Source organism: Achroia grisella, unplaced genomic scaffold (genome assembly GCF_030625045.1).
Source record: "Achroia grisella isolate CSIRO2021 unplaced genomic scaffold, CSIRO_AGI_Agris_v1 utg2471, whole genome shotgun sequence".
NCBI classification, from domain to species: Eukaryota; Metazoa; Arthropoda; class Insecta; order Lepidoptera; family Pyralidae; genus Achroia; species Achroia grisella.
The window spans coordinates 1,025,174-1,049,742 of record NW_026712739.1 but is presented as its reverse complement, the minus strand read 5'-3'; the positions used below and the strand labels follow the sequence as shown (position 1 = coordinate 1,049,742).

General features: G+C 37.3%; 1 protein-coding gene across 1 annotated transcript in view; it reads left to right on the top strand.

Moving 5' to 3' along the window:
• LOC131842793 (signal transducer and activator of transcription 5B) overlaps positions 1-24,569 on the top strand; it is a 39,303-nt gene that overhangs the window by 4,417 nt on the left and 10,317 nt on the right. The window contains exons 2-20 of the mRNA XM_059191364.1: positions 2,772-2,811; positions 3,560-3,617; positions 4,146-4,222; positions 6,034-6,183; positions 6,969-7,092; positions 8,402-8,522; positions 9,956-10,062; positions 11,327-11,433; positions 12,695-12,899; positions 13,491-13,573; positions 14,132-14,201; positions 14,905-15,059; positions 16,289-16,412; positions 18,100-18,228; positions 19,173-19,288; positions 19,757-19,918; positions 20,364-20,488; positions 20,938-21,093; positions 21,700-21,823. Coding sequence (XP_059047347.1) covers positions 3,567-3,617; positions 4,146-4,222; positions 6,034-6,183; positions 6,969-7,092; positions 8,402-8,522; positions 9,956-10,062; positions 11,327-11,433; positions 12,695-12,899; positions 13,491-13,573; positions 14,132-14,201; positions 14,905-15,059; positions 16,289-16,412; positions 18,100-18,228; positions 19,173-19,288; positions 19,757-19,918; positions 20,364-20,488; positions 20,938-21,093; positions 21,700-21,823 — 2,186 coding nt within the window. The 5' untranslated portion in view covers positions 2,772-2,811; positions 3,560-3,566. The remainder of the gene's footprint in view (positions 1-2,771; positions 2,812-3,559; positions 3,618-4,145; positions 4,223-6,033; positions 6,184-6,968; positions 7,093-8,401; positions 8,523-9,955; positions 10,063-11,326; positions 11,434-12,694; positions 12,900-13,490; positions 13,574-14,131; positions 14,202-14,904; positions 15,060-16,288; positions 16,413-18,099; positions 18,229-19,172; positions 19,289-19,756; positions 19,919-20,363; positions 20,489-20,937; positions 21,094-21,699; positions 21,824-24,569) is intronic.

The following is a 24,569-nucleotide window of genomic DNA, read 5'->3' as shown; positions in this document are numbered from 1 at the left end:
TGGCATACCCGGCCATGTTACTGTGGCTAAGGTCAAATAATATTGCGACTATAAACTGAGATGTAAGCTATCCTATCTTAAGTTGGATCTAATTGCACACAATGTGCTAATCAAATTTGCAATCGGTTCAGTAGTTTAGGAGTCCATCGCGGACAAACAACGTGACACGTAATTTTTATGTATAAATATATGTTTAGACATATACCGGTACATAAAAAATATTTATAAGTGTTTAAGCAGATAATTTACCTTATCTATGACACACCCACAGTGTATGTACTTTGATATTGTTGCCAACTAACTAACCTAGCAAGTTTTTTTAATATTACGATGTTGGCAAACAAGCATACGGCACATCTGATGGTAAACAGTTACCGTAGCCCATGGACGGACGTTGTTTTGACATATGAATTACTATCTAACCCGCGTAACTTCGCCTGCATCACACTTACTTGACATTCATCATTATATTTCGCCCAATTTACATAATATCTTTTTAAATTATAGCCTGTGTGTTATTCTGATGTATAAGCTATATTACTGTAAAGTTTCATCAAAATCCGTTCAGTAGTTTTTGCGTGAAAAAGTAACAAACATCTATTCATACTCACAAACTTTCGCGTTTATAATATTACTAGCTACTCGCCCTGGCTTCGCCCGGGTGTACATGTATTATACATATAAAACTTCCTCTTGAATCACTATCTATTTTTTAAAAAAACCGGTTCAAAATCCGGTGCGTAGTATTCAAGATTTATGCATACATAGGGACGGACAGACTGCGACAGCGATTTTATTTTATACTATGTAATAATAATGATTAGCAGTGCCTGTGTTATTCTGATGCATAAGCTATTTTATCGTAAAGTCTCATCAAAATCCGTCGAGTAGTTTTTGCATGAAAGAGTAACAAACATCCATCCATTCTAACAAACATTCCCGTCTATGTATTTATATCAGTCGTCTAGTGGTTCCAAGGGGAATCGCGTAGAATATCACGTGTCTAGTACCCATAACACAAGCTCTGCTGTGTGAATTTTTCGAGCTTGTGTTAACTATCGTGTGAGACACCATTAATTAAAAATGGTAAAGTCAATAATCATGCTTCTTTATCTAATGCTACGTTTACATTCAGCCGCTTCCCCTGCCACGCGCGGAAATATTGCCGGGCGACAACTGAGCGAGAGGGCTGAATGTAAAAACACGCTGCCACTCGCGCTGCCAGTCCTTTGATTCGCGCACCAAAAACCGACAATCGAGGGATCGCCGGGCAGCGCGAGTGGCAGCGCCAATGGCATGGGATGTGTTTCAACTCGTGTTTACACCCTCGCGCTGCTCACTGTCCACTCGGGCTGAGTGTAAATTGGGCAGAAGGCATTCAGAATAACCTGAAATGGAACGGCAGAATCCAGAGCCTAAATAATCTTTGTGACATTGACAAGTAGATTGATGGATGATGGAACTGAGCAGTGGTAGTTTTGGAGCGAAAAAGTTGGAGTGATTATATTATTATAAAAATAAATAAGAGATAGGTAATTGTGAATATTCAAGGCATTGGGGGGCCTCTCTCTCTGACCAACCGGCATCACGCCTGAGTTATCAGGATATTAGCGATTTTAATACTTGGAATTAGATGGCACTAGAGATGTGCTAACTCGTAATAAACATAACTTATAGTTAACTCGTAACTCGAGTTGAAATTCAGGTAACTCGAGTTACAAATCTAATGTTTTTGGCCGCAGCTAGTCTTGAAAACTTCACCGAACCATAGGGAGCGAGTAGAAATGGTACTTCAAAGCCGCAGAAGGACTTATAGAACGCATAATCATTTTAATGATTACATAACCGGACGAATATGCGAAAAAAATGATAATGACCTCAAATCAATATTGAAACATTTGTGACGAGTGAAAATTGTATGATATGAAATGATCGGGAAATTTCATGTTATTGTCGATTCGATGACAGACTCATGCTCTCGCTCCTTCACTTGATTCGTTCATTTACCAGTTGAATACCTCCAACTCGAGTTGGCAGAATTCAACTCGAGTTAACTCGAATTCACCACAACTCGAGTTAACTCGAATTCACCACAACTCGAGTTAACTCGAATTCACCACAACTCGAGTTAACTCGAATTCACCACAACTCGAGTTAACTCGAATTCACCACAGAGTTAACTCGACTTATAGAACGCAACTCGAATCATTTTAATGATTAACTCGAATTCACCGCACTCGAATTATCGAATTCGAAAAAAACCACAACTCGATAATGAAATCACCGCAACTCAAATCAACTATTGAAACTCGATTTGTGACGAGTTAACTCGAAAATTCGTAACTGAATTCATCGAAATCGACCGAGTTAAAATTCACAACTCGTCAATTCACAACTCGAGTTAACGACACCGCAACTCGAGTTAACTCGAATTCTCGAGTTAACTAGAATTCAACTCGAGTTAACTCGAATTCACCACAACTCGAGTTAACTCGAATTCACCGCAACTCGAGTTAACTCGAATTCACCGCAACTCGAGTTAACTCGAATTCACCGCAACTCGAGTTAACTCGAATTCACCACAACTCGAGTTAACTCGAATTCACCGCAACTCGAGTTAACTCGAATTCACCGCAACTCGAGTTAACTCGAATTCACCACAACTCGAGTTTACTTAGACACCACACTGATATCTTATAATTATCATTGTTGTTAACGAGCAGAAGTTACCGAGGAATATATGATATTCACACTGTCTTCCTTTGTTTCAGATAACCATATCATCTCAGGATACAGACATATAAGCATTTGGTAAGTTCTAGAAGATTATTACAACTCTTGAATAACACTGCATGGTCACTATTGTTATAGTAAGTGGAATGAAAATAAAACAAACAGATCACCTGAATGAATCAAATTACAAAATCATTTATTCATGTAGGACATTTTAGCCGCTTATGAACGTCAAGTTTTTTACCATTATAATGTCTCTCCAGTTCGGTATATAGATCCAATTGAGAAGAACTGGCAAGAAACTCAATTGAAATACTTTTTTTTAAAAGCCAGTTTATTTACAATGTATAGATATTTATATAGTCAGAAACAGACTTGATCACTAAAATAAGAACTGACATGAACTTTAAATTTATAATTATAACGCATAAGAGTGATTTTTATCCAAAAAGTTCATTTTCGTTTGCTTGAAGGAAATTAAAAAATATCTCTCCTGCTGCTGCATACATACAACCAATCAATCAGGAAGTTCTGTCTCCTCACTATTTTACAATTTTATTATATGTATAGATTCTTTCATATATTTTATTTATTATTTTATGACTAGCTACTAGCCCGGCTTCGCCCGGGTGTACATGTATTATACATATAAAACTTCCTCTAGAATCACGCTATCTATTTAAAAAAACCGCTTCAAAATCCGTTGGGTACTTTTAAAGATTTAAACATGCGTATGTATGCTTAACTATGGACGGACAGACAGCGACAGCGACTTTGTTTTATAATATGTAATGATGTAAAGATACATTGTTTTTTTTTTTTTCAGATTAAAGATGTCGCTCTGGGCCCGAGCTCAGCAGCTTCCGCCGGAGTGCTTACAGGAGGTAAAGCTCAATATTTTAATTATATATTCACATAGAACCTTTCCGGTTCTTTTTTTCTTCTGGATCTGACGATGTATGTCCATTAGTAATTTTATAGTTTGTTTTTAAAAAGCGGGGGAACGATAAAAAAATACATAATTTAGGAACGTGCTTACAGGATAATTCGACCTCTTATACACGTCAACAAAACCGTGACAAACATCTCTACTTGTCACATTTATCATATTATTAAGGATACAATATCATCGATTAAATAGAAAAATGATATTTGTCAAAATTAGAAGCTAGAATTACCTCCTTTTATATAAGTCAATTAAATTAACCACGCCATCTTAATCATTATCTAAATACTTTTAAAATGATATATGATACTTCTTTGTAAATTTAAAACTTTAAAGAAGAAAAAATAATTTAAATAAATTTAAAAAAATGTAAAAATTGTCATTTTTCTATTTAACCGACAATATGTATTATTTATGTATTATATTCTCGTACTATGTGTGTATATGTCACATTGTGTATTTTCAGGTTCGTGCCATCTACAGGGATGCTTTCCCCATTGAAGTTCGCCATTGTCTAGCGTTATGGATAGAGAACAGAGTTTGGTAAGTGTCAAAATTTGAAAAGAAAGAAAGAAAAATATATTTATTTGGCGCATACAAAACAATCATACAACATTTTACAAAAATTATAACAAATTATTTTAAAAATACAGCTGCGACCAAATTGGTTTCCACTCAGCTTTGTGTCTGGGCTGTAATGCCCAAACGCTGATTTTCAGTGGAACCTTGTAGAAAATAATTTAAAATATAAAAATTGTGTACCTACTGTTGCCTGCGTGAACGTACGCTGTTGGTGCTTTTGTGTTAATCATTTTTATATGATTAGCTGCCTCTTATCGTATGCTGTTTCACGTGCTAATCGTCTTTCAACGTATACAATCAGATAAGTGTGGTATATTCTCTTATTATTATTATTATTCTTTCTTCCTTTTCGACTCATCCCGTATAAAGAAAAAAAAAAGTATACAGAGTAGGTTATGTACCTTTTTTTTTTCTTACGTGGGTAAAATCCCTCATGAAGACCCGGCTGTCTCAGCGGTTGGACGGACGGGTACTGTGAGACTCCTACTCAACAAAAACCCCACGATATTCCTCCTCGCCGCCATAGTGCCAGGGTCACGGGATCGAGCTGGCAATCAACCGCGACCCTAGCGGCGACACTTATAACATCCCAGGCCTTTCAAGTGGTTATAAATTGTTAAATTTAGTAAATTTAACCTGAATCCGATCTCACGTGTTGTGTTATTCGCCGGTTCACATCAACCAGTGCCTTTATCAGCTTCAGCCGGCCTTCCCGAGGGTGGTGCATCTTCGACATCAAAATTGCCGGATCGAAATTTAGTAAACCAGTTCTGGCACTGGCGTACTGTACTAGCTTAAAAGCTAGAAGGATATAGCCTTCCTCGACAAATGGACTATCCAACACAAAAATAATTTTTCAATTCTAACCAGTAGTTCCTGAGATTAGCGCGTTCAAACAAACTCTTCATCTTAATAATATTAGTATATTTTTTATTTTTATAGAATAGAATAGAATAGAAAATCATTTATTCAAATAACCTTAATTTAAGCACTTTTGAATAGTCAACATTTTTTTAAATCTACCGCTTATTCGGAAAGCTGTCTCATCACAAGAAGAATAAGCAAGAAACTTGTGTGTTGCTCTTTTAAACAATCCTTGTAAGTTCACATTTTACAAGTCGAAACGTGTGAATACAAACTACCAACCAGCACTAATTTATTTAGGCTCAAATATAAAAACACAATAAGATTAAATCAGTCGTAGTGATAAGAGCAGATCAGTCCCTACAAGCAGTACACGTTCACGAGTATGACGGATGAGCCAGCCATCACTGCGCTCGACCATATTTTAGGGAGCCCAATGACCCGGCCCACCACGCCGCCACATGTCTGGACATTTTAGTGAGCATCACTACTCATTCCACTCGACCACGTCACAGCTACAAAAATTACTATATGGTAGTTACAGTATTCGCACTTTACATGAGGATGCATGCGGCAATCAATACAAAAGCCGCTACGCTATCATATATCAAGAAAGCAGTATGAACAATAAATTATAACGTTGTCCGTAAATAAACTTATACTTGCTATATATTGCTATCATCTATAAATTCATCTATCCTATAATAGACTTTTTTACATAACATTTGTTAACTTTATATAAGTTTGAATTGCCTCTCTGTCAGATTTAGCGTAGACTCTGGCAGTTTATTATAGAATCTTACGCAATTACCATAAAATGAATTACTAACTTTGTGTAGACGGCATTTAGGTAAAATTAACTTATTTTTATTGCGTAAGTTTCTAATATAAGATTGTTCTTCATCCAGGAATGTGGAGCACGAGGAACACCAGCAGTTCTTCGTGGAGGAGCTGGTGCACGAGATCAACACGCATGCAGATCTGCTGCACACACCTGATATGTTTGTTACCAAGATGAAGCTGCTAGAAGCAGCAAAAAATATACACCTACAATATGGGTGAGTACGCTTAATCTTAGATATAAAATTCTCGTGTCACAGTTTTCGTTCCCATACTCCTCCGAAACGGCTAGACCGATTCTCATGAAATTTTGTGAGCGTATTGAGTAGGTCTGAGAATCGGCCAACATCTATTTTTCATCCCCGTAAATGTTAGGGGTAGTCCACCCCTAAATTTTTTTTTTATATTAATTCAAAACAACGTTTGCCGGGACAGCTAGTATCATTATATTCTTCTTCTTTCTTCTAATATATATTATGTATATTGTTACCCGGGTCTTGACATATTAATTTTATGGTAAACTAGCTATTCCCGCGACTTAGTCCGCGTGGATTTTAACTTTATTTTTCTAAAATAAAATATTTTTTGTAAAATAAAAATAGCCTAAGTTACTCTTCATTACATCAGCTACCTGTCAAAAAAAGTCTAGCCATTTCAAAGATTAGCCGGAACAAATAGACAGACAAAAATTAAAAATGTTAAAAAATGTTTTTTTGGTGTATGGTACATACACCAAAATAATATTTTTTACAATTTATATTCATATGCACGTAGTAAAAAACGGTTATTTCAATATTACAAACAGACACTCCAATTTTATTTATATGTATAGATAAAAGTTACCTTTGACTTTTTGAAAACTGTGACACGAGAATTTTATATATAAGATATTAGATTGTGTATGTAACTGTATTTTCTGTGAGAGGAACAATAAAGAGTTTCGTTCAATCATTCATTCATTATTAAGTCTAACACGAATGAAGGTTATTATGTTTGTCTGCAGGCATCAACCTCAAGAACTCTTCAACTACATGCGGCAGTGTTTGACTCGGGAGCTAGCCCTCATACAGAAGGCGATGGGCACACAATACGTGTCCCCACCGCAAACAGAGAGGAAATACAGCGAGGTATGATGCCTTATTGTATTGTTTTTACTCTATGGTCGGATTTCCGCACTGAATGTTTGTGGTCTCACACATGTGAATAGTAGCGGTGTTAAACAAAATAATATAAATGTTAGGAGTCGTTTTTTGTTTCATCATATACTAAGGATGGTGTTACATATGAATGTGGATGGTTATAAGACCGAAAAAGAGATGGATGGACTGTGTGAAAGATGATATGGTAAGAAAGGGAGTAAATAACGGGATGACTGCGAACAGAGTGAATCGAAGAGAAAAACATATTACGACGACCACAAATAAATGGGATAAGGAAGAAGCAGGTGATGATGAGTCGTTTCTTTTTTTTGGAAAATATAAGAAAATTTTCGTCTAGACCAGTGTTTCCCAATGAGGGGCCCATATGCCCCACTGGGGGGCTATTTGATTGTCTAGGGGGGCAATTCGAAAATGGACTCTTTTTTAATTTCAATTATTATTAAATGTTTGAAAATTTACTTTCTGTTTCAACGTTTTTAACAGTTTCCTGGTGATTTCTTGCTAAAACTTTACCTTATTTAAGTTTCTTAAGTGAATAATTTAATTTTTTATGTTATAAATTGCGTTCGAAAAGATACAATAAGATCCTTTGTCGGGAAAAACGAAGTTACTTTCCCAACAACCTAATATATAAAGTAGCAATGAATGCGGTGTTCCCCTCTCTATCTTTTTTGTGCCATGCCCATCTTAGCCTTTTTTTATACTACTATGGTGGCAATCAAGCATACGGCCCATCTGATGGTAAATGATTACCGTAGCCTGTGAAGCCTTTCCTATTATTTAATAGTTCAGGGAATAAAGACAAAATAAGACAGAAATAAATTGAAAAAAAATGGTTGTTTTGATAACCACTATTTTTCCAATAACTGACCGTTAACGAGATATTCGCGAAAAACTGTTCTTTATGACCTTTGACCTCTAATAACTTTTTTAGCGGCAAACGGATCAATTTTTTGAGATTTTGTTGATTTTGTTGAGAACACCAAAAGGAAGGTTCTTGCAAAAATCCAACTTTCCACTAATTTTTCCGAAGTATAACTTCTTTATTCCCTATACTATAAATCCACATTCAGCTAAATATGAAACGAAAGTATACCTAATAATTATTTATCGCAGTTATTGAAGAATTTGCTGTTTTCGTTAAATTTGGCACCGAAATCTAGCATTGCATTTAAATAGCCTTCAGCAAAGGTTGACCCCCTATCCGAAATGGCCCCCTGTGGGGCATAGGCCCCACGTTGAGAAACACTGGTCTAATGTAACAATTGGTGTACAGCTGCTGACGGGTTTACGGACGGTGCAGCAGAAGGTGGCCCTGGTCGGAAAGGAGATCAGCAACTGGAATGCCAACATGGAGTCCTTCTCGCTCGAGTACCACGAGTGTGTCAAGAAAAAAGGTTAGTCAGTCTTTTGAGGATAATAATAGAATGTTGCTCCCGTCCTCACTAAAGCTAGTACTAAGTACACTGGCGGAGCACAGAAAAGACGGGGAAAGTTGTAGAACAAAAGTTGTTTGTTACCATGGGTAATTACGTATCCTTGGGACTTAGTATTTCCGACTAACCCTGTACCCTGGTCGTAACAAGTACATCAGAGGCCATATATAAATTATATAGTTTTTTTCATGAGTTTTTAGTCAAGAATGGGGGGAGAGGGGTAACCTTGTCATTGTGAAAGACTTTTGGTCAAGAACGCGGGGGAGGGGGTAACCCTGTCATGGTGTCAGTTTACGGTCAAGAACGCTGGGGAGAGGGGTAACCTTGTCACGGTGACAGTTTTTGTCAAGAACGCAGAGGAGAGGGGTAAACCTTGTCATGGTGACAGTTTTTGTCAAGAACGCAGGGGAGAGGGGTAACCTTGTCATGGTGACAGTTTACGGTCAAGAACGCTGGTGAGAGGGGTAACCTTGTCATGGTGACAGTTTTTGGTCAAGAACGCTGGTGAGAGGGGTAACCTTGTCATGGTGACAGTTTTTGTCAAGAACGCAGGGGAGAGGGGTAACCTTGTCATGGTGACAGTTTTTGTCAAGAACGCAGGGGAGAGGGGTAACCTTGTCATGGTGACAGTTTTTGTCAAGAACGCAGGGGAGAGGGGTAACCTTGTCATGGTGACAGTTTTTGGTCAAGAACGCAGGGGAGAGGGGGTAACCTTGTCATGGTGACAGACTTTTGTCAAGAACGCTGGTGAGAGGGGTAACCTTGTCATGGTGACAGACTTTTGTCAAGAACGCTGGTGAGAGGGGTAACCTTGTCTTGGTGACAGTTTTTGGTCAAGAACGCAGGGGAGAGGGGTAACCTTGTCATGGTGACAGTTTTTGTCAAGAACGCAGGGGAGAGGGGTAACCTTGTCATGGTGACAGTTTTTGTCAAGAACGCAGGGGAGAGGGGTAACCTTGTCATGGTGACAGTTTTTGTCAAGAACGCAGGGGAGAGGGGTAACCTTGTCATGGTGACAGTTTTTGTCAAGAACGCAGGGGAGAGGGGTAACTTTGTCATGGTGACAGTTTTTGTCAAGAACGCAGGGGAGAGGGGTAACCTTGTCATGGTGACAGTTTTTGTCAAGAACGCAGGGGAGAGGGGTAACCTTGTCATGGTGACAGTTTTTGGTCAAGAACGCAGGGGAGAGGGGTAACCTTGTCTTGGTGACAGTTTTTGGTCAAGAACGCAGGGGAGAGGGGTAACCTTGTCATGGTGACAGAGTTTAGGCTCAAGAACGCGAGGGAGAGGGGTAATTTTATCATAGTGACTTAGGTTTTAGTTACGAATGCGTGGGAGTGGGGTATCCTTGCCATGATGCATGGTAACAGTTGTAAAACTAATTCAATGTCCAGGTCACATGAGCTACCTTCAACAATCGCCAATGACGACCGACAGACGAGAATTCGAGGCGTGCCTCCGTCTCCAGATAGAAGAGATGGAGAGGAAACTCAACATTATGGTGAGTTCATACTCATTTTCTATTTAGTAGAGGTATACTGTATGTAAATAGATAGATATATACTGTTTTAAACTTGACGCGGTCATTATATATTCAGTTTACCCGTGATCATGGTGGTTGAAACACTACCGAAAATACCGGAACTCAGCAAATAAATATAAAACGTGGTAAGATCCCGTGATTTTTACTAATTATACGTATAAATAGATAGATAATTGATTTATTGCCAACATAACACAAATAATTTACAATGAGACACACAATGAGAAATAAATAATAACATAGAAAGTTGTCAATAGGAGCTGCCTCAGCTGTTGCTGATATAAGCACAACCTTAGTGAGGTGCACCTATACAACGCTGGTTATCAGGCAGCCCCCATTACTCATTAAAAAAAAACTAAGATACGGGTTTTTTACTATATACAGATGCATATAAATTTATTATATTTAAATTAACAAAAAAATATATTAAATAAGATCTTGGAAACACAAATATAAATAGATATAAAATGAATTGCAATATTCAATGCTCAGAAAAATCAAAATCAGTTACAATAACAGTATCAAAAGGAAAAAAAAATTAAAAGAAAAACCAATCCGTGTCACCGCATGTAGCTCAATCTCACCCATTTCAGCCAAGCAGTTTGCGTTGTAGGATGCAGGTTAGGCAGTGAAACTACAGGATAATAAGTATTTTGGACGGCCTCGATGGTCTGTCCTTTTAGCACACCGCTATATGTCCGATGGTCGCGGGTTCGATTCCTCGCACAAACATGATTATTTATGAGTATAATTAATAACAATAATAATAATAATCTCAGGACAATTCACACAGCGCCATCTAGACCCAAGTTAAGCTATTACTAGACAACTGATACATATATACATAGATATTTTTTTTAGTAAATACATACATATTATACATAGAAAACACCCAGACCGCTACAAACAATCAACTCATGAATAGAATTGTTTGTGCCGTGCGAGGAATCGAACCCGCGACCATCGGTCGTAAAGCGGTGCACTAGACCGCTAGACCACCGAGGTCGTCAAATTGTTAGTATCTTTTTAATTTACATAATTCCTTTTTAAATTATAGCCTATGTGTTATTCTGATGTATAAGCTATATATTAATATAAAGTTTTATCAAAATCTGTCCAGTAGTTTTTGCGTAGAAGAGTAACATCCATACTCATAAACTTTTGCGTTTATAATATTATTAGGAATGTCATAAATATTATTATTATTGTTGTCTGTTTATAGATCGCGCAAATCAACCACGCACAACTGGAATTGGTGGACCACTTGAAGGAAAACATCGGTATACTCGGAGAGTTGCAGAGTCAAGTGTTGGACGGAGAACTTATTAAGTGAGTGGAATATCTCTATTCATATAGGTCTATTGCTAACTCTGATGATATGTCAAATCTACCCTTAAATAAGTTTAAAAAATCTGATAAATTTATATTTATTGCGCAAAGACTATTACTCACTAAACAATTACTTGAATGACGAGCATGCATGGCAATAGTAATTCATGCACGGGATTTTAATTTTATACATAGACACAATACATACATTAGTACACAATGCTGCTACACCGACCACGACAAAGTACCTGTCCCGTCTACATTACGCCACTAAGGAGCAGGACATTGTCGATTATATTCGTACCAAGAGTAACCTGACATTGAGGGTAACGCAGCTGAAGTCGAGTCACAACGCGAGTTTCAAAGCGTTTGTGGCCCTGGTCCTCACCGACTTGCTGCCCACCTTCATGAAAGAGGACTACTGGCCGAAAGGTGTGGTATATCGGCGCTACCGTGGCAGATTGCCGTCTTCAGTGCCGTGATCACACAGACAATATCATTGTATTAGTTTTTAAATATTATATTATATGTATGTTAGTCTATAAGGTATTTATAATATGGGCCTAGTTGCCTGAAATAAATGAATAAATAAAAAAAATTAAATAAACTGGCTTTTAAAACAAAATCTTGTTGAGTTTCTTGCCAGTTCTTCTCAATTGAATTTGTAAACCGAACTGATTCATTACAGTAATAAAAGCTTACGTAATAATAACAAACTGGTTTTTACCTAAATGCGTTTAACTAAAGTTAGTAATTCGTTTTATGGTTTACAACAAACTACCAGAGTCTGTTCTAAATCTACCTGAAAAAAGATTTAAAAATCCTATTAAAAATTTTGTAAATAAGCTTATTATAAAATTGAAGAGATTGTAAACAATAATAATGTTTTTGTAGAATAATTTTAAATCCATAGCGCTGACTGTACCATCTGATTGCACTAGAAATGAGTGTGTAGTGGGTTTTATGTTGATTATCGCATGCCTCTTACTTGTTATTGTGTCATTATTTATTTAAACTAACATTTATTCAAAAGAGCAACACACAAGTTTCTTGCTATTTCTTCTTAAGATGAGTCTGCGTTCCGAATGAGTGGTAGAATAAAAAAAGATGACTATAGTAGTACTTGTAATGAGTTTATTTGACTAAAGATTATTTCTATACAAAATAATTGACGTTCTTAAGCAAATAAAATGCCCTACATTTATAAATGATAAATGAGATTTTTTGAATTGATTTGATAAGCCGCTGATATTTCTTACAGATGGAAACGAGAGCAGCAACTCAGCGGCAACGGGGTGCAGATGCAGACGAATTTAAATGTGATACAAGAGTGGTGCGAACTGCTCGCAGACCTGATATGGACCAGTCGGCAGCAGGTCAACAACGTCTCCAGAATCAGCAGCAAGGCGTTGGCGGACGCTCGTCAGCCGGAGCTGATCAATATGCTGGATGATATGAGCAAGCAGGTGGGTCTTTTTAAGTCGGTAGTGATCACTAGTAATCTTGCATATAAAATTCTCGTGTCACAATGTTAATTACCATACTCCTCCGAAACGGCTGGATCGATTTTTATGAAACTTATATATATATATTCAGTAGGCGGTTACTCAATTTTCTCAAATTTGAATTAAAAATTGAATCTATATTATTGTAAACATATACAACATTCATTTGAATGGAATGCGAGCTGAGTTTCTTGTCAGTTCTCATCTCGACATCATTCCGAACTGACGGTAGATTTGACATATCATAAGAGTCTGTAATAGACCTACACGAATAAAGATATTTTGAATTTTAGGTCTGAGAATTGGCTACTATCTATTTTTCATAATCCTAAGTGATAAGGGTGGCCCACCCCTAAATATCTTTTTTATTATCTGGACAATTAATTTTTTTATAATGTGGCATTAATACATACAACCCTAATATATTCACTCTTCTACCACCCTTATTTTTTAATAGCGATTTTAATTTACATGGCAAAACAATATTTTGGGGTCAGCTAGTAATATATATACTTATTACGGTCTTTTATGTTTATCTGTCTATTCCACCAGGTTACCAGTCTGCTGTCCACGCTGGTCACATCCACGTTCGTCATAGAGAAACAACCGCCGCAGGTGATGAAGACGATGACGCGGTAATTCTTCTACATTTTTATTTTTTTTTCTTACAAAGTAAAAAAAAAAATACACTGTTCTAGCTTCAAAAATGACGAATTGTCATACAAACTTTCATCCCCTATTTTATTTCCCACCTTAAGGGTAACGTTTTTACAATATTAGAACGACATATTTATTTATATTTAATCAATAGCCTAAATATTACGTTTCAAGTGCCTAGCTTTAAAAATGACGATACTTCCATACAACCTTTCATCTCCCATTCCTTACAACCCTTTTTTCGTATTAAAAGTAGCCTATGTCCTTTCTGAGAGTGTATACTATCAGTGTACCAAATTTTATTTAAATCAGGTCAGTACATCTTTCATCTCTCTTTTTCAACCTCTTATAAAACGTTTTTAGCAGTAAAAAGTAGCCTATATCCTTTTTCAGGGTCTAGAGTATCTGTGTACCAAATTTTATTTATATCGCTTCAGTAGTTTTAGCGTAAAAAAGAGACAGACACGACAGAGTTACATCCGCATTTATAATATTTATAAGGATATTGATATCGTTGTTTGTTTGTATGTTTCCAGTTTCACAGCTACTGTTCGTCTTCTCGTCGGTGGTCAGTTGAACGTCTACATGACCCCACCCCGAGTTAGCGTAAGTTTATTTTAATTAATTAAAAAAATAATATAATGTTGGTAAAGGGTCATCAATAAGGTATGTCACAGGTTGAGGGAGGGATGTTGACGAAGTGTGACATTGACTAGGGATTATAGGGGTTCTAAACTTCGTAATGTCACACTAAATCTAATGATAGTTTTTAGTATTATTTGTAGTATTTTTTGTACATAATCTATACATATAAAAAAAAGTGTCTGTAATATTGAAATAACCGTTTTTTACTACATGCATATGAATATAAATACAGTACATACACCGAAATGTCATATTTTACTATTTTTGTCTGTTTGTTCTGGTTAATCTCTGAAATGGCTGGACCTATTTAGAGGCGACTTTTTTGGCAGGTAGCTGACGTAATAAGGAGTAACTTAGGCTACTTTTATTTTAGAAAGAGATAGTTAAAATCCACGCGGACTAAGACGCGGGTACAGCTAGTTGTGTATATAATTGTAGTAGAGTAATAAACAGTTTTATCTCTACCATTTAGTTGTTAATTATATTATATTAAATGTTTAATTATATTTCGCTCTTTTTCCTGTAAATGTTATTTGTATGACATACTCATATTATGACGAGTTTATTTTGCTAGTATTTAGATACCATAGTTGAGGAAACTACAGTCAACTATCGTCATTGACTAATAAAACATTGTTGTTATTATTAAACTCCTATTATCCAGGTCGTAATAATCTCCGAGCAACAAGCTCAGCAACTCCTGAAGAGTGATTCTCAAGCTGGTAAAAACAAACAACCAGTCGAGTGCGGTGATATATTGAACAACACCGGTGTCATGGAGTACCAGGCCACGAGCAGGCAGCTCAGCGTGAGCTTCAGGTGAGTTGTGACGAGTGTGGCGAGGTGTGACGTGTGTGACGAGTTGTGACATGTGTGACGAGTTGTGACATGTGTGACCAGTTGTGACGAGTGTGGCGAGTCAACCAGTCGAGTGCGGTGATATATTGAACAACACCGGTGTCATGGAGTACCAGGCCACGAGCAGGCAGCTCAGCGTGAGCTTCAGGTGAGTTGTGTGGAGTGTGGCGAGGTGTGACATGTGGGACGAGTTGTGACACATGTGACGAGTTGTGACATGTGTGACCAGTTGTGACGAGTGTGGCGAGTTGTGACTTGTGTGACATGTTGTGACGAGTGTGGCGAGGTGTGACATGTGTGACGAGTTAGATAGATATCACTCCGTAGATCACTCCGTATTGTAGTACGCGGGAATGCATTCACGACTTGCGCGCGCGGTCTCTCGTTCTCTTTGTCTACATTTATATGCACATTATAATCTCAGGACACAGCGCCATCTAAATCCAAGTTAAGCTAGTTAAAGCTTGTATTATGGGTACTAGATAACTGATACATATACATAGATATTTTTGTTTTTTAAATACATACATATTATACATAGAAAACACCCAGACCGATACAATCAATCATACTCATGAATACATATGTTTGTGCCGTGCGAGGAATCGAACCTGCGACCATCGGCCGTAAAGCGGTGTGCTAGACCGCTAGACCACCGAGGTTTTGTTTGTTGCGTGAAAGACGGGTCACGAGTGAAAGTGTGTAAGTGTAACGCAGTTATTGCGTTGATTGTAACGATTAAATAAACCTTTTGTTGTAAGTACCGTATATGTATATGTTCATATGTTTTTTTAGCAAACAATAAATAATGTCGGTCTTGGTGGTCTGGTGGTTTAGCACATCGCTTTACGACCGATGGTGGCGGTTCGATTCCTCGCACGGCACAAACATTTGTATTCATGAGTATGATTGTTTGTATCGGTATGGGTGATTTTATGTATTTATGAAAAACATATCTATGTATTTGTATCAGTTGTCTAGTATCCATAACGCAAGCTTCAGCTAGCTTGACTTGGGTCCAGATGGCGCTGAGTGAATTGTCCTGAGATTATTGTATAATTTTTTTTTCTAGAAATATGCAGCTCCGCTATGTGAATTGTCCTGAGATTATTGTATAATTTTTTTTTTCTAGAAATATGCAGCTCCGCTATGTGAATTGTCCTGAGATTATTGTATAATTTTTTTTCTAGAAATATGCAGCTCCGTAAGATTAAACGGGCCGAGAAGAAAGGCACGGAGAGTGTCATGGACGAAAAGTTGACATTGCTGTTCCAGTCGCAGTTCAATGTGGGCGGCGGCGAGCTAGTGTTCCAGGTCAGTGGCCGGTTTGATCGGACTGACAACTAACTGACATCATTTTTTTTATACTAAGATGGTGGCAAACAAGCATACGGCCTATCTGATAAATGGTTTTTTTAAAGGATGATAATGGAATGGTGCACCCGTCTGCGCTAACGGTTTACGCTGGCGGGGCACCAGTGGAGGATGGTAAGATGAGCATGAGGTCAGGTCAGTTAGCTCAACGTGACATATTCGCCGGGAATGTATCACAATGGTTTCCAGGGGGAACCGCGTGGAGGTCAACCCGACATGGTACATTGCAAGCAATAGGATCCTCAGTCCATATCACTAACAATCCCCTTTCTTCCCCCCAAGCTTCATGGTTGGAGAACTAGTTGCCGAACGAGACTACGACTAGAAGGGTATTTAGGTTTCTTATTGGGTCCGAAGGTATCACGATGGTTTCCAGGGGGAACCGCGTGGAAGTCGATCTGACATGGTACATTGTCCAATGGGATCATTAGTACATGTTACTAACAATCCACTTCACCTCTCTGATAAATGGTTACTGTAGTCTGAGACACCAGGGGTGTGACGCGTTGCCGACCCTTAAGAAATCTTAATCTAAATATATATATAACTCAAAGGTGACTGACAGTGATCTATCAACGCACAGCCCAAACCACTGGACGGATCGGACTGGAATTTATCATGCAGGTAGATGTTATGACGTAGGCATCCGCTAAGAAAGGATTTTGATTAATTCTACCCCCAAGGGGATAAAGTAGGGGATGAAAGTTTGTATGAAACTTTGTCTATTTTATACCGATTGGGCTGAAACTTTGCAAGCATAAAGGTACTATGACGTAGGCATCCCCTAAGAAAGAATTTTGATAAATTCCACCCGTAAGGGGATAAATTAACGCGAGCGAAGCCTCGAGCAAAAGCTAGTATGGGTATATTAAGGTTTCTTAAGGTTCTTGAAAAAGCATGGGAATGCTGTGGTCTCGTGAGAAAAACTTGGACTTAAGACTAACAGATAATATGAAGAATTTATAAATGATAATAATGTTTTTGTAGAAAATATCTAACTTAAAATTCATAGCGCTGACAATGTTGTCTGATTGAACAGATATTAAGTGCGTAGCGGTTTCTATGTTGATAGTCGCATGCCTAATCCTTGTTGTTAATTAAATATAAGTAAATTCAATATTTATTTAAAAGAGCAACACACAAGTTTCTTGCTTATTCTTCTTGTGATGAATCTGCATTCCGAATAAGAGGTAGAATAAAAAAACTTGACTATTCAAAAGTGCTTATATTAAGTTTATTTGAATAAAGAATTAGCTGGAAGGATAAAGTAAGAAACGAAGAAGTACTACACAGGGTAAAAGAAAAAAGGCAGATATTGAACAAAATAGAAAATAGACGAGGAAAAATGTTAGGACACTTGATACGACACGATGATTTCATGAAAATTATTATTGAGGTGAAAATAGAAGGAAAGAGGGGGAGGGGAAGACCAAGGAATAGCTACATCAAACAAATTGAGGACAAAATGGGAGTCGTGTCGTATCAAGAATTAAAGAGCATGATGGAAGATCGCGGAAAGTGGCAAGAGCTCCACCGACAAGAGCGTAGCTCTTAAATTATGAATGAAATGAATGAATGGATAAAGATTATTTCTATTTGTATGAGGTGTCGGTGTGGGTGTGTGCAGGTGTGGACGCTGTCGCTGCCGGTGGTGGTGATCGTGCACGGCAACCAGGAGCCGCACGGGTGGGCCACCATCACCTGGGACAACGCCTTCAGTCCCTCCGGACGGGTGCCCTTCGCTGTGCCCGACAAGGTACTTCACACGCTTTTAATTGCAAATGGCTCGATGGTCGCGGCTTCGATTCCTCGCTTTATTTTATTATTTCATTGAATTAGTGCTAATCGGTGGTTTGTATTCACACACTTAAACTTAAATTGTAAGTAAGAATAAATTATTTAAAAGAGCAACACACAAGTTTCTTGCTTGTTCTTCTTGTGATGAGACAGCATTCCGAATGAGCGGTAGATTAAAAAAAAAAAATGTTATGACTATTCAAAAGTGCTTCAATGTAAGTTTATTTGAATAAATAATTTTCTATTCTATTCTATTCTATTCGTACGGTGCAAACATTTGTATTCATATGTATGATTGTGTCGTTCTGGATGTTTCTATGAATATTAAGTATCTACTCACCTGTGCAACTTCGTCTGCAACACACTTGACATTTTTTTTTATTAATAATGGGTTTGCGCTTGGTCATACCTCATCTGATGGTAAATGATGGTAAGATAGGATGTAGCGCGCTTACCCAGAAGATATCTATTCACCATAGACTTGAAGAATCCGGGGTTGTATTTCTCCGGGAACACAAAAGCTGGAAGTGTGTTCCACTCTTTGGCAGTGCATATTAGGATGCGAACCGCTCAGTGCGAATGGGCGGAATTTCCACGACATTTATCATTATAGCCTATATATCGACAGCCTCGGTGGTCTAGTGGTTTAGCACACCGCTTTACTATCCGATGGTAGTGGGTTCGATTCCTCGCACGGTACAAACATTTGTATTTATGAGTATGATTGTTTATATCGGTCTGGGTGTTTTCTATGTATAATATGTATTTATTTAAAAAAAAATGTATCCATGTATTTATATCAGTTGTCTAGTACCCATAACACAAGCTCTGCTTACCGTGGGACTAGATGGCGCTGTGTTAATTGTTCAGGGTTATTTATTTATTTATATTTATTATGCGCAGGTCACCTGGGGTCAGTTGGCCGAGACACTTCGCATAAAGTTCTACTCGGCGACGTCAGGTGGCGATCTCTCTGAAGATAACTTAAGATTCCTGGCTGAAAAGATATTTAATAACAAGTAAGTATTACTATACAAAAAAGAAAACGAGGGCGACAGAAAAAGAGGTGGGAGGATGATATAAGGGCAGTGGCGGGACCAACATGGAGAAGGAAGGCATAGGACAGAGGAGCCTGGAGTCTTTTGGAGAAGGCCTATGTCTTGGGATAAGCTGATGATTGTCAGCACAAAGGCTATAAATAAAAAAGTATTACTATCCATACTCTTTACTATTTTACTCGTCAGGCTTTTACCTATCTTCTCTTTACTGAAGAAGACTTTGTGAGAAATCGTCAGCCTTTTACCTATCTTCTCTTTACTGAGGTGGACTTTGTGAGAATTCATCTGCGTTCTGGATATTTGACCTATCTTGTTAATTAAATGAATCATACTTTTATCATTAGTCCTTCGAGCCGGATTACCAGCGACCTATCAATTATACTATTATTAGTTTTGACATCGCGATTTCATCAAAAAACTCATCAACAGAATGAACCTGCCTCTAAACACACACGAACTGAACGCACTGCCGGTGAGCTGGACGCAGTTCTGCAAGGATGCATTATCGGACCGCAACTTCACATTTTGGGAGTGGTTCTACATGGTGGTGAAGGTGACCAGGGAGTACCTGAGGACATTGTGGTGTGATCGGTGAGTTGTATCTTCGTTTGTCCCACAAAATATTCAGGATTAGATTTCATATTTATTTGCCATGTAAATAAGGTAAAGCTACACATTTAGCTGTTACAAAATTATAAGTCAATAAACAGTAAGATTAGGATAAATTTAAACTTGACATGTTTTTAAGTATATTAATATCAAATATAACGTCTTGCAATATAAATGGCATAATATAACATCTGACAATTCTTTTGTGGTTTCACACGATACAGGCTCGCCTAGTTCAGGGTCCAATGTATAATCAACTTGTTAATATTTGTAAGTTTCAAAATAAATAAATAAATGTTATAGATATACTTGACCAAAAACAATGGCTATTGTCTTTGGTCAAGTTTATCTGTAACATTTTTTTGTGGCTACAGATACTACTATATTAGCCATGGAATTTGTGAAAAAGTGTAATTGTTATTTGCAGCTTGATAATGGGTTTCATACAGAAGAAACAAGCAGAGGATATGCTCTCCAAGTGTCCACCGGGCACGTTCCTGCTGCGGTTCTCTGATTCAGAACTGGGCGGCATCACCATCGCCTGGGTCGGAGGTAATGGTCCATGCAGAGCCGGATTAATATAGTACGGATGACAAATGTTACGGATATCGCGTATTATTAACATAAACACAAGAAAAAAACAATCACAATGAATATTAAGGATTTTTTTTAACTTGTCAAAGTTTTAGTTTTTTTTAAACGGAAACTTAGAAGCCGATACCTACCCATGTGACTTGAAAAAAATTCTATCCATATAACGTGTGATGTTATCCATAGATAGAACATATATATAAAGATAAAGCCTTCCTTTCGAACACCATACCTCCCCTAAGAATATCATCCCTCTCCTTAGGAGACCATCCTGCACCTTATGAGTGGTCTCATTTCCCTCCCTTTAGGAGATACCAACTTCTCCTGCAATAGTCTGAAGTGCAGGACAGTCGATAAATGGCGCCGAAAGTGTTAAAATGTGACGTAACCTGTGTGTGTTTGTCTGTCAGACAACAACGGCGAAGTGTTCAGTCTGCAGCCGTTCACGGCGCGAGACCTCGGGCTGCGCTCGTTGGCCGACCGAGTGCTGGACCTGCCGCAGCTGCAGTTCCTGTACCCCAACATCGCCAAGGACGACGTCTTCTCCAAGTACTACACCAAGCCCGGTCAGTATAGTACACGGCCCTAGTACTATATTACGATATATGTGCTGACCTGCCGCAGCTGCAGTTCCTGTGCTACATTCTACCCCGTAATAATAACTCTGGACAATTCACACACATTAATACAGCGCCATCTAGTCCCAAGCTAAGCACAGTTTGTGTTATGGGTACTAAACAACTGATATAAATACTTAAATACATTTTTTAATACACGATTTTCTTAATTTTTACGTGCTTCATTTGTAATGTGCTGTTTTTTTTTTATTAATGAAAACTTGTACATTATTCATAAATTACAAAAAAAAACATTACAATATTTAGACCTCTCCTACAGCGAGCTAAACGACAACTGCTATAGCGCTCCTGGCTGACTAACTGGACATCCGTACCCCTTAGGGGTGAAGATTGGGGCCTCGGGGCCCCTTTACCCCGGCATCAACTCCGTTGCCCTCGGAGAACTTGATTAAGAGCCTCTTAGGCGGGTAATTTGCTAACTTAAGCTGTGCTTCTCGTTCTCTTTGTCATGCACACTCTTTCCTGCATGAAAGAGGGCACATGCCAAGGCAATTAATAGTGTGAATAACGTTCTATAATGTTTGGTCTCCGCAGAGGACCAAGTGCTGAAGAACGGGTACGTGAAGCCGGTGCTGGTGACTCAGCTGCCGTCCTACATGTCTCCAGCGTACGCTCACTCACCGGACTCCCATCGTAACACGCCCAGCGTGCAGAGCAGGTACTATCATCCTACTCTATGTTCTTTTTTTTTCTTAATACAGAGTTTCCCCTTCAATTAATTCCCAGTCCTCTAAATTTTGACACTTACCAAACTATTCTATATCCATAACGCTAGACAATGGCGGACTACAATGGGGAAAGCATCTCTATAGATGGTACGAACCTGAAAATACACAAAATGACATATAAATACACAGTACAAGATATTTTTTATCATACAAAAATAAACATGTATCCCATCCGATCGATCCCCCGTCCAATTCAAACGGGGATCGAAATTACGACGCCTGAGCCGAGGTTCGAATCCTTATCGTGCTCTCAGACTGGCATCGTATCCGTCAGGTGGCAGTTGTCCTGCAACCGCTCTATAGTCCTTCCTTTGGTTTGGAGTGCCATCTGCACTCGCCCCCTATCGTCCGGTGAAGCTGTAAAGACCAGCTGCGGTCAAAGCATTAGAGTAGTCTAAATCTAATCGAAAAAATCTAACTACCTCATCCAGGATATCAGTCGTAGGCTAGTGATTTATATTTATGTTTATTATCATTTTATTTTTGTATGATGCGTAGGAACGATGATAATATTTTAAGAAAGGTGACATATGAATGTGGATGGTTATAAGGGCAGAGGAAGGCCGAAAAAGAGATGGATGGACTGTGTGAAAGATATGGTAAGAAAGGGAGTGAATAACGCGATGACTGCGAACAGAGATGAATGGAAGAGAAAATCTTATTACGACGACCACAAATAAATGGGATAAGGAAGAAGCAGATGATGATGATATCATTTTATTTTTGTTTATAATTTTTTTATTTGCTATTTTCTTTTTCTCCTAGGTACATGATCGATTTTTAGTTATAAGCGGTGACGTCGACATCGTTTTTTTTTTAATTTAATATAGTTATTTTTTATAATTTAGTTTTAATTTTTTAACGGTCACATCCTTTAATGATTTTTGTTTAATTTTATAACTTAGTGCCTTATACTTAGTGCTTCCTTTCGCTTGTCTTTCCTATTTTTTATTATTATTATTATATAATTTTTCTAGCAATATAAATTATTAAGGTATTGTAAATTTAAGAATAGAAATAGAATTTTGTGAACTGGACATGTCTGAATCATGATCTTTGGTTTAGTCTATGGTCGTTAGGTCTATTTTGTCTCTGCTAATTTGATGACTGAAAGAGATGGCAATATGCGGTGACTATGCGTTTTGCGCGTGAATTAAATAATAAATAAAATGTTTTTAAATACTTAATACTAAATATGTTTAATAATAATAATTAATGACTGGATTCTTTAACAAAAATCTTTTTAAAATTATTTTTAATTAAAATATTTGCGTAAAAAAAATTAATATTTCTAAACTATGACAAGTATTGTTTATAAATAAAATTACTAATTAAGAAAATGCATTTTTAAAAGTAAGTCGATGAAAATGAAAAGTATAGCAGAAAAAAAGTATTAGTAAGTTAACGTAAGTAATGAAAATAAAAAAAATAAATATATTTTTGGTAATGTATTGTAAATCACGGGGAATGTACATCATATAATTTCAGTTCGGTTTAGATGAGGTTGAACATAATTGAGTATAACTAAATATATGAATTGAAAATATAAAAAATATAATACACATGTAATAATTATAATCAATCGAAAATCCACTCTAAAATTTCAACTTTAAAGTCGATATTTCAAATTTGCAATTCTTGTGTTATAAATGGTATAATAGGTTTAAAAAATACAACTTGCACTAGATCGATCCCCTGTCTAATTCAAATGGGATCGAAGTTACGACGGCCTGAGCCGAGGTTCGAACCCCTAGCGGTGCCCTCAGACTAACGTATCCGTCAGGCAGAAGTTGGCCGCTCCATAAGTTCCTCCTTCTTATGACGTGATGTGATTCAGAATATTCCTTATTTTGTTTGTAAGCTCTAAATAAACTTAAATTTAAGCACTGTTGAATAGTAACAGTTTTTTATAATCTACCGCTCATTCGGAAAGCTATCTCGTCACAAGGAGAGGGAGCAAGAAACTTGCATGTTTATTTGCTTGCTTTTAGTTACAGTTTATTAAAGATTTTTTGGAGGTTTATTTAGTTACAGTTTATTAAAGATTTTTTGGAGGTTTATTTCTAATTTCCATTCATTCATGGTTGTATGGATAAACCAGCGGGTAGAAACTAGTGTCGTACACCTGTCTCTGTTTTTCTAGTATGAAAAATGTGTAACATTATTTTTCTAGCTGCGGCCCGACCATACTGCAACTGTAAACTACGGGTTACTATTGAAACAAGTCAATTCGTAATTTTTAAGAGTATTTCCGCTGTAAATAATTAAAGTGCACGCTATACTATATTATGGAGGTTTATTTATTGTACTTATTAATCAATAGCTACGTATAATTTTATATTGTCGAGGTTTATTTTTTTTTTTTACTTTATTTCTTAATCAATTGCCGAGAGCCATTTTTAGTCCTATTACTCCAAGTAATATTATAAATTTGAAGTAAAATATTCATAAAAATCGGTAGTTTAGGACTCAATCGCGGACAAACACGATATTTTATTTATTAATAATATATGTATTCCGGTCTATATATACATTTACGATAATGCAGTAAATATAGCCCCATGTTAGCCGTTTAATTGACTTCTTCCTCGTATAAATCTTATATATAAAATTCTCGTGTCACAGTTTTCGTTCCCATACTCCTCCGAAACGGCTTGACCGATTCTCATGAAATTT